Genomic DNA, 11,017 nt, shown 5'->3' with positions numbered 1-11,017 from the left:
TCTTCAACAGCCTCAGCTTCATGTCTGGCTGTCAGGTTCCTGTTCTGCTTGAGCTCCTTCCCTGATGCCCCTTCATGATGGACTTGAAACTGAAATCAGCCCTTTCCTCCCCAAGTTACTTTTGGTCTTGGTGCTCTAGCACAGCAAGATAAACACTAAGACAGGAGAGAAGATGGGGGAGGAGAAGCAACAAAACCGAATTTTGTTTGAAAATGTCATAATCTAATACAAATCTAATCTAATACTGTGCATTATATTTTAAATAAAACAAAATGACTGATGTTGCAAGTTATCTTAGGTACTCAAACAGAATGAGTGACTTGCTCTTATAAGTCTAATCCCCATCACCTGAGAGCCATAATGCAGTGTCTTTAAATGAATAATGGGGTGGTTGTGTGGATACATGCTTATACTTCCAATCTGAGGAGGCTGAGGCAGGAGGATTGTAGTTATGGCTGTCCTGGGCTATATAACATGACTCCATCTCAAACAAATAAAAAAGTGATTAAGCTGTGATACATCAATACCTTGTACTACTACTCAAAAACAAAATATATACTCTCTCCCCATAACTATATATACAGCTTAAGTGAGTCTCAGAGGGGTTGTACTGAGTGAAAAGACTGATGTTAGGTTACAAATCAAGTGTTCCACTTGGGTAACAGTTTTGGAATACTGCAATTACAGTAGTAAGAGAGTGTCCTAAATTCCTGAAGTGGAGAAGGGAGGTGACTGTGCTTGCAATGGATAGCAAGAGGGACTCTGATGGATTTTTTCTTTTATCTCTTATTTTCATTTAGTTTATGTGCTGTCAGTTTGTAACTTTATAGGCAACTAATTTATACTTTATCCTACATCAGTTAATGTGTGGAAAGAATGCATGAATTTGAGTTCTATGAATTATTTAAGTAACTTGCTAAAATTAAACTCTTATCTTTTCAAAGACGATGCTCACTCTTATTCGTTAGGTAATGCTTCCTCAGTGTCTACACGGGACAAAATGCATCAAACACTACACATTTCATACGCATGCACATATTGTTGGTTTCTTTTCCTAAGATGACACTACCTCCAGTGATGAAAAAATAAAAAATAAAGGGTAAAGACATTTGAAAGGGCAGGTATAGTATTTTAAAGTTCCCTATAGAGCGTAGATCATGCTCCTTGCTTTATTGAACGCATTGGAGACAGACCAATCCATAGCCTAACTCTGCCCCCACAGTCCAAAGTTTTAAAGGATTTGGGCTAGCAGTGCCACATGTTTTTGCTTCTAAACACTATTATGTTCCTTGGGGGCTGCTATTGAGTACTTTATTTATTGAGACAGGTTTTCATGTATCCAGGCTGGCCTGAAACTTGCTTTGGTCCTGCAATTTCTACTTTCCAAGTGTATTTCTGGGAGTCTAGACATGCAACCAGGTTATGCGGTGCTGTGGTTCAAACCTAGGTTTCATGAATGCTAGGTTTGGTACATATACAGCCACTACTGATACATTTTATTAGGGGGTTTGGCCATTCTGAAGGTCTTTAAATTGCTTAATATAGGGTAGGGTATAAGAAACACCACTAGGAGGTAGGTGTCCTAAATGTGACCTGCAATTTGTTGGGATGATACTGATGACCCCACGTCTTTCATTCTGTAGGTTCTACAGTCCATATCCTGAAGCAGTGTTCCTGCCAGAGCACACATAGAAACACTCAACACTGAGGGCTGAGAAAATGGCTTGGTGAGTAAGAGCGTTTGCTCTACATACATAAGGATCTGAATTTAAGTCCCCAGCACCCACAATTAACCTAGCATTGTGGACTAGGGGCAGGCAAATCCCAGAGATTGCCTGGCTGAATTGGCTCTGACCTATTCATGAGTGGACATGGGCACATGCACCTGCATATTCACATAAGGGCAACCTCCCCACCCAAGAAATGTCCAACCCTTTTCATCCTTGGCCTGTGAGGTAAAGCATCCAGAGAAAGACTGTCTTCAGTGCTCCATGGTACCTCAGTCTTAATCCTCCACTGTCTGCTGGACATTGGACTTCCTTGTCTGTCTCCCAGCCCTGGAGGACCCAATACTTCCTGCTTCTTGTATATCCCTGTTTCTTCCTTTTTCCATTCCATTCCCTCCCCCTTCCCCAGCCCCCTTCCCCTCCCATTCCTCCCTTCCGTACTCCATGAGAGATTCTCAGGGACACATAGTTTTCATATCAGATTGATTTTATTTTCATCAGCGTCAAAGCACTATGTAGTAACTGGTCTATCTACACAGTTTGACATTGTTCAGCCGCCAGACCATTGAACGGATTTCTAGGTCTTGGGTGGCTTGCTGACTCTATTGGCTCTCCTCATCACTAGTCGACGCACTGGAACTGTCTGTACTACTCTGCTCCGGTCCCCTTTCAGTGCTAGTTGATATCTCATCCATCAGACGGTGGTAGTGTCCGAATAGTTGTTCATCTTTGGCCCGTTTAGTCTTCTTTGTTGGTGGTACAGTTTTCTCCGAAGTGTTATTTTCTGCGATTCTTGGCAGGGTTCTCTTGGCCTTCTTTGTCGTCTTTTGCACCTGAAAGTTCAACAAAGTAAAGGACATTTGAGTCTTTGAAAAGCTGGGATGCGTGAAGGGGACTGTAGAAGGGCTATGGGCTGAGAACAGGATAAATGCCAGGCCAAGAAAGGACTAAGAGTTCTGGGGGAGAGGAAATCACCAGAGAAAGGACTATGATTAGTTTGGGCCTTCTTACATTCACACTACAATCAGAACCGGACCACCGACTCTTCTTCTCTCCAGCTCTGGTTTGGTATTGATAGCAAGTCTTAGCTTTCTTGGATTTCGCACTTGAAGTGGATGGCTCGACATCTGATGTAGTGTTCTTTGATTTCTTCGTTGCTTTCGCCATGTTGAAGGCTGGGGTGGTTCTGGTCCAGAGCTCTCAGAGGCACGGTCTTATGAACCCACCCTCAACAATGGGAGACCACACCCTTGAGCCCTGATTGGTCAGCAGACCCTTCTCAGCTAATAGTGGTGGAGGAGCTGCTTTGACATCACAAAGCACCTTGCTGCCTGGTGGGAGCAGGCACTAGGGTGGAGATCACTCTGGTTTGCGGGGTGATGCTGTGAAGGAAATAGTGTCTGAATATAGACCTGAGGCTTTTCTTGAACATCTCCAAGAGACTCGTGCCACCATTTATTATATCCCCATCTTTATTTGTGATAGAACTTTATGTGGCAGAGGATGTGCCCCCATGAACTCTTCCGGAAACGCCCCCCCCCACCACATTCAATGGTTCATTCCATCATGTCTCCTCCTTAGTTATTAACAGTTAGCTAGAATTTTGGCATATTATACCTTCAAAATTTAATTCCAAATCCTTCAGTGTATGTGAATTACCACATAAACAGAATAAAAAAGAATATATTCATGAATGAATACCTTCCTACCTGGTGAATTTGACATTCAAAACTGACATTTTTGGTTTTATGGTATGATGGCTAGTTTGTTTGTTTTTTTAATTTTGTTTTTATTAGGTATATTTCTTTACTTACATTTCAAATGTTATTCCGTTTCCTGGTTTTCTGTCCATAAACTCCCATCAACTCCCCCTTCCACATATGGGTGTTCTCCCCATCCATCCCACTTACTGCACCCCCCATTCCCCTGCACTGGGGGTCCAACCTTGGGAGGACCAAGGGCTTCCCATTCCACTGGTGCCACAACAAGGCTAATCTCTGCTACCTATGCAGTTAGAGTCCTGGGTCAGTCCATGTATAGTCTTTGGGTAGTGGTTTAGTCCCTGGAAGCTCTGGTTGGTTGGCATTGTTGTTCTTATGGGGTTGCAAGCTCCTTCAACTCTTTCAATACTTCTAATTCCCCCTAAGGGCGTCCTATTCTCGGTTCCGTGATTTACTGCTAGCATTGACCTCTGTATTGGACATGCTCTGGATGTGACTCTCAGGAGAGATCTATATCCTCTCCCTTTCAGCATGCATTTTTTTAGTTTCATCAATCTTATATAGTTTTGGTGGCTGTATATATATGGGCCACATGTAGGGCAGGCTCTGAACGGCCATTCCTTGAGTTGCTGCATCTGGTTGGGAGACTTTTAATAACTGCTTCTATTTCTTTAGGAGTTATGGGGTTGTTTAGATGGTTTATCTGTTCATGATTTAACTTTGGTACCTTGTATCTGTCTAGAAAAGTGTCCATTTCCTCCAGATTTTCAAGTTTTGTTGAATATAGGCTTTTGTAGTAAGATCTGATGATTCTTTAAATTTCTTCCGATTCTGTAGTTATGTCTCCCTTTTCATGTCTGATTTTGTTAATTTGGATAAACTCTCTGTGATATCTGGTTAGTCTGGCTAAGGGTTTATCTATCTTGTTGCTTTTTCTCAAAGAACCAGCTCCTGGTTTTGTTGATATTTGTATAGTCCTTTTTGTTTCTACTTGGTTGATTTCAGCTCTGAGTTTGATTATTTCCTGCCTTCTACTCCTCCTGGGTGTATTTGCTTCTTTTTGTTCTAGATCTTTTAGGTGTGCTGTCAAGCTGCTGACATATGCTCTTTCCTGTTTCTTTCTGCAGGCACTCAGCGCTATGAGTTTTCCTCTTAGCACAGCTTTCATTGTGTCCCATAAGTTTGGGTATGTTGTACCTTCATTTTCACTAAATTCTAAGAAGTCTTTAATTTCTTTCTTTATTTCTTCCTTCCCCAAATTGTCATTGAGTAGAGCATTGCTCAATTTCCATGTATGTGTGGGTTTTCTGTCATTATTGTTGTTACTGAAGATTGGCCTTAGTCTGTGGTGATCTGATTGAATGCATAGGATTATTTCTATCTTTCTGTATCTGTTGAGGCCTGTTTTCTGACTGATTATATGGTCAATTTTGAGACAGTATCATGAGGTGCTGAGAAGAAGGTGTATATCCTTTTGTTTTTGGCTGGAATGTTCTATAAATATCTGTTAAATCCATTTCGTTCATAACTTCTGTTAGTTTCTCTATGTCTCTGTTTAATTTCTGTTTCCATGTTCTGTGCATTGATGAGAGTGGGGTGTTGAAATATCCTACTATTCTTGTGTAAGGTGCAATGTGTACTTTGAGCTTTAGTAAGGTTTCTTTTATGAATGTAGGTGCCCTTGCATTTGGAGCATAGATATTTAGGATTGAGAGTTCATCTTGGTGAGTTTTTCCCTTGATGAATATGAAATGTTCTTCCTTTTTTCTTATCTTTTTTTGATGACATTTGGTTGAAAGTCAATTTTATTTGATATTAGAATGGCAACTCCAGCTTTTTTCTTCTGACCATTTGCTTGGAAAGTCGTTTTCCAGACTTTTACTCTGAGGTAGTGTCTGTCTTTGTTACTGAAGTGTGTTTCCTGTATGCAGCAAAATGCTTGGTCCTCTTTATGAATCAACTGTGTTAGTCTATGTCTTTTTATTGGGGAATTGAGTTCGTTGATGTTGAGAGATATTAAAGAATAGTTATTGTCACTTCCAGTTATTTTTGTTGTTAGAGGTGGAATTATGATTGTGTGTCTCTCTTTTGGTTTCATTGCAAAGAAATTATATTCTTGCTTTTTGTATGGTGTAGTGTCTCTCCTAGTGTTGGAGTTTTCTATCTATTATCCTTTGTAGTGCTGGATTTGTAGAAAGATATTGTGTAACTTTGGTTTTGTCATGGAATATCTTGGTTTCTCCATCTATGTTAATTGAGAGTTTTGCAGGATATAGTAACCTGGGCTGGCATTTGTGTTCTCTTAGGGTCTGTATGACATCAGTCCAGGATCTTCTGGCCTTCATAGACTCTGGTGAGAAGTCTAGTGTAATTCTGATAGGTCTGCTTTTATATGCTACTTGACCTTTTCCACTTACTGCTTTTCATATTCTTTCTTTGTTTTGTGCATTTGGTATTTTGACTATTATATGGCGGGAGGAATTTCTTTTCTGGTCCAATCTATTTGGAGTTCTGTAGGCTTCTTGTATGTTTATGGGCATCTCTTTCTTTAGGTTAGGGAAGTTTTCTTCTATAATTTTGTTGAAGATATTTACTGGCCCTTTAAGTTGGAAATCTTCACTCTCTTCTATACCTATTATACTTAGGTTTTATTTTCTCACTATGTCCTGAATTTCCTGGGTGTTTTGCATTAGAAGCTTTTTGTGTTTTACATTTTCCTTAACTGTTTTGTCAATGTTTTCTATGGTATCTTCTGCCCCTGAGATCAAGTCTTCTATCTCTTGTATCTGTTGGTGTTGCTTGCATGTATGACTCCTGATCTCTTTCCTAGATTTTCTATCTTCAGGGTTGTCGTTGTCTTCCTTTGTGATTTCTTTATTGTTTCTATTTCCATTTGTATATCCTGGATGGTTTTGTTCAATTCCTTCACTTGTTTGTTTTTGTTTTCCTGTAATTCTTAAAGGGATTTTTTGTTTTCTCTTTAAGTGCTTCTTCTTGTTTACCTGTGTTGTCCTGTATTTATTTAAGGGAGTTATTTATGTCCTTCTTAAAGTCCTCTATCATCATCATGAGATGTGATTTTAAATCCACTTCTTGCTTTTCCCATGTGTTTGGATATCCAGTATTTGTTTTGTGGGAGAACTGGGCTCTGATGTTGCCAAGTCTTGGTTTCTGTTGCTTAGGTCCCTGTGCTTGCCTCTCAACATCTGGTTGTCTCTGGTGTTAGAATGACTTTGAACTCAGAGATCTACATGCCTGTCTCCTAAGCACTGGGATTAAAGGCAGGGTCTACCAAACCTGCATTTTTTTCCTTCAACTAGAACTTGCTTTGTTTTAGGCTGGCCTTGAACTCAGAGGTCTGCTTGTCTTTGCCTCCTGAGATTCAAGGCTTGTACTACTGTACCTTGAGCTAAACTTTGCTGTGCAAGATCTTGCCCCAAAGTCCCACTACCTTCATTTGTTATCTCCTTGAACACAGGATTCAGCTCCATTTCGTTTCCTGGTAACCCTTTAATGCTGGAACTGTATACTTTCCATTTTTTCCTTTCTCAACTTGCTATGCTTGTTTAAAATGCTCTTCATGAGAGTTAATCAGAGAACAAAGTTTATGATGGGTGTTTCTGAGACTTCCGTTGTCAATGCAATTAATCTGAGTCTCTTCACCTTAGTTTCAGGCAGATAAAGGCAAAGTGCAGCCACATTCTTCACAAAAATACAAAAAAAAGTCTCTAGGCCACATACTGAAATTCTTCACTGAAATGTCTTGTGCCAAGTCTGCACAGTCCAAATCACTCTCAGCAACAATGTCTTCCATATTCCTAGTAGGATAGCCCATTAAGCCCCACTTAAAGGATTACACAGCTTTTCAAATTCAAAATTTCAAAATCCACATTCTTCCAAACAAAAGCATGCTCAGGCCTATCATGGCAGTACCCCGGTCCTTGGTAGCAACTCCTGTCTTAGAGTTTTACTGCTGTGAACAGACACCGCGACCATGGCAACTCTTTTAAAGACAACATAAATGGGCTTAAAGGTTCAGAGATTCAGTCCATGATCTTCAAGGCAGGAGCATGGCAGCATCCAGGCAAGCATGGTGCAGGAGGAGCTGAGAGTTCTATATCTTCATCTCAAGACTGCTAGCCTTCATATGTTACTTGATCTTTTTCTCTTACTGCTTTTAATATTATTTCTTCCTTTTGTGCATTTGATGTTTTGACTATTATGTGATGGGAGGAATTTCTCTTTTGGTCCAATCTAATTGGAGTTCTGTAGGCGTCTTGTATGTTTATGGGCATCTCTTTCTTTAGGTTAGGGAAGTTTTCTTCTATAATTTTGTTGAAGATATCTACTGGCCCTTTAAGTTGGGAATCTTTGCTCCCTTCTATAGCTATTATCCTTAGGTTTGATTTTCTCATTGTGTCCTGGATTTCATGGATGTTTTGGGTTAGGAGCTTTTTGTGTTTACCTGTGTTGTCCTGTATTTCTTTAAGGGAGTTATTTATGTACTTCTTAAAATCCTTTATCATCATCATGAATTGTGATTTTAAGTCAAAATCTTGCTTTTCTGGTGTGTTGGGATATCCAGTCTTTGTTTTGGTGGGTGAACTGTGCTCTGATGATGCCAAGTAGTCTTTGTTTCTGTTGCTTAGGTTCCTATGCTTGCCTCTCGCCATCAGGTTGTTTCGGGTGATAGCTGGTCTTGCTGTCTCTCTGACAATGACTTGACCACCCTGTAAGTCTGTATGTCAGCACTCCTGGAGACCATCTTCTCCAAGCTGTGTGACCTGGTCAGTTCCAGGCACAGGAAGAAACCAGAAGGGTTCTGTCCCAGAATGCTCTTCGGTACCAGTGTCCAGAGGGCTCCGTGTGGGTTTCCCTTGGCCAGGAATATGAGCAGAATTGGTGGTCTCACCTGTGCTCATGGGTGTGTCAGCACTTCTGAGAATCCATCTCTCTCCCCATGGGATCTGTACCGAGATCTGTGTCACAGGGTTATCTCTGGGTGCAGGTGGAAACTGGAAGAATCCTGTCCCAGACTGCTTCTCATTTCCTGTGTCCAGAGGGCTCCAGGCAGGATCCTCTTGGGCCAGAAGCTCTGCCAGAGCATCACAAATACAGAGGCAGATGCTTGTAGCCAGCCATGGAACTGAGAACAGGGTCCCCATTGGAGGAGTTAGAGAAAAGATTGAAGGAGCTTAAGGGGTTTGCAATCCCATAAGAAGAGCAATACAAACCAACCAGAGCTCCCAGGGACTAACCACCATTCAAAGGGTACACATGGAGAGACACATGGCTCCAGTTGCATATGTAGCAGAGGATGGCCTTGTTGGACACCAGTGGGAGTAGAAGCCCTTGGTCCTGCCAAGGCTGGACCTCCCAGTATAGGGGAATGTCAGGGCAAGGAGGAGGGAGTGGGTAGGTGGATGGGTGGGGGAACACTCTCATAGAAGAAGGGGGTTGGGGGATGTGACAGGGTGTTTATGAATGGGAAACCAGGAAAGGGGATAACATTTGAAATATAAAAAATAAAAAATCCAGTAAAAAGAAGCCTGCTAGGAGGCTGGCTCTCAAGTGGTTAAGAGGAGGGTCTACAGTGACATATTTCCTCCAAGAAGGCTACACCCTCAAATAGTGCCACTTCCTGAGCCCAGCATATTCAAACTACCACATTAAGCAGTTACTCTAGCAACTGAACTACATCTGCATTCCTCTTCATTCATATTTTCAATTGTCAATGATTTGCTGCCAACCATGTTTATTTTACTATGCTATGAAATATTAGGGTTTTTTCCTCTTATCTAGGTTCATTCCTGTGCCTATTACCCACAGTCTCTCCATTTCTCCTTCTCCAATGGTGCCAATTTTTTATTGAAATGCAGCATTTATATTTCAATGTACACAATTACAGTTGAAATCCTGGTCTGTTTTTCTAGCATGAACAAGACTGTGTACCCAGGGCTCCAGTTTCCTTTTGCACTGCTGACTTTCTTTTTCCTCTCTTTTCTACCTCCTAACACAGCAGAGCAGTTTTACTTACCTTTGAACTTTATTTGCATGCAATTATGCACTAGCTTCTCTTCATTTCTTTAAATTAAAAATATTACATTTTTATTTGTTTTGTATATGCATATGTATATGTGCATGGATGTGAATGTGCCATGTATATGTATAAATGTTAAAGGAGAAATTTCCAAGAGTAAGTTTTCTCCTACACCATGGAAGAAGAATGTAAGGGTCCCAGGAATCAAACTTAGGTCTTCAGGCTTGGCAGTAGGCACCTATACTCAGTGGGTCCTGCCACTGGCCTCTTAATTAAACTTAGTTTTCAATAGTTTTTTTTTAAAGACAGGATCTATATATCTCAGGCTAGTCTTAAACTCCTGTGTAGTGGACATTAGCCTTGAGCTTCTGACCCTTATGGATGCAAAAGCTCCATGCTGGGTTCATGTAGTACTGGGGATGAAACTCAAGGCTTGATGCATGCTAGGCCAGCATTCTACCAGCTGAGCTACATCCCAAGTATATGTTCTTCTATGATTGAATTCTCTCAACACTTGGTCAAGATATCCATCTGTTTGTTTTGTGTGTGCAAAGTTCATTGTTTCCTAGCTAGTACTCCATTATGTGAGTATACTATAAGGTTCTCATCCATTCTGCTCATCATAGGCATTCGATTGATTATCTCTGGTATTTGACATTTATGAATAGTGTTGCTATAAACTTTCTGAAATATTCTTCTGGTAGATATTTGTGTACATGTCGATTATGTTTAAAGTAAAGCATTGAATCATGGCCCCAGGAAATGCTTATGTTCAACTTCAATCAATATTGACTATTTTCCAAATTGTTTGAACCAATTCACCATTCTCTCTGCAATATAGTTTTAATTGTCCCTTATTCTTGTTGGTACTTGGTACTATTTGTCATTTCGATTCTAGCTATTTTGTGGCTGCATAGCTACAAGACATTGTAGATTAATTTGCATTTCTTTAATATAGAAACAGGCCTCTTCCCTTTTTTTTGCACTCATTTGGATTTTCCCTTTTGTTCACTGACTTAACAAGTCTTTTATTCATTTTTCTATTGAACTGTCTGGTTCTTTCGAACAAGCTTTTCTCTTATGTACATTGTGGCATCTTGCTTTGAAAGATCTTAGGTGTACTTACATAATCTGATTTAAATTTTGTTTGCATAATTTTCCCAATAACATTAGGCTGTTTAATTTATGCTGGAAGAACGAAGAGCCTTATTTTTATGCTCACTGTGTGTTGGTTTCAAAATTATGTTGTAAGTAACTTGGCAAGGAAAACAAGTATTTTGAAAAATTTCACCACTTCAACTGTGCTGATGGCTTGTGCTCTGTTTTAACATGATAAAGCTTAGCAGCTAGAATGAGTTCAGCCACCATTTCATTCTGCTTTAGCAGGCATTGTGTGAACATTTTAGGTACATCATTTTCATTTTATGTCCTGCAGATTGCTAGAAAAAGATTCATTTGATCCCAATATGCAATCTTTGTTCCTTCATCTTCAGCCCAATCATTCTCCTTACCCTGAGCACTGAGTTTTT

At 40.3% G+C, this 11,017-nt stretch overlaps 1 protein-coding gene across 1 annotated transcript; it reads right to left on the bottom strand.

Annotated features, from left to right (window-relative positions):
* Nucleotides 1-2,196: 2,196 nt before the first annotated feature.
* On the bottom strand, nucleotides 2,197-2,907 carry LOC147998239 (uncharacterized). The gene is made up of 2 exons (XM_087600977.1): nucleotides 2,739-2,907; nucleotides 2,197-2,560 (listed from the first exon to the last, which is right to left on the bottom strand). Exons 1-2 carry the CDS (start codon nucleotides 2,892-2,894, stop codon nucleotides 2,330-2,332), a joined length of 387 nt encoding a protein of 128 aa, XP_087457103.1. The 5' UTR covers nucleotides 2,895-2,907; the 3' UTR covers nucleotides 2,197-2,329.
* Between the last annotated feature and the right edge of the window lie 8,110 nt (nucleotides 2,908-11,017).

The sequence above is a fragment of the Rattus norvegicus genome, chromosome X (assembly GCF_021556685.1).
Source record: "Rattus norvegicus strain SHRSP/BbbUtx chromosome X, alternate assembly SHRSP_T2T, whole genome shotgun sequence".
In the NCBI taxonomy this organism is placed as follows: Eukaryota; Metazoa; Chordata; class Mammalia; order Rodentia; family Muridae; genus Rattus; species Rattus norvegicus.
The sequence above is the reverse complement of the archived record's forward strand: the minus strand, read 5'-3'. Positions and strand labels throughout refer to the sequence as shown.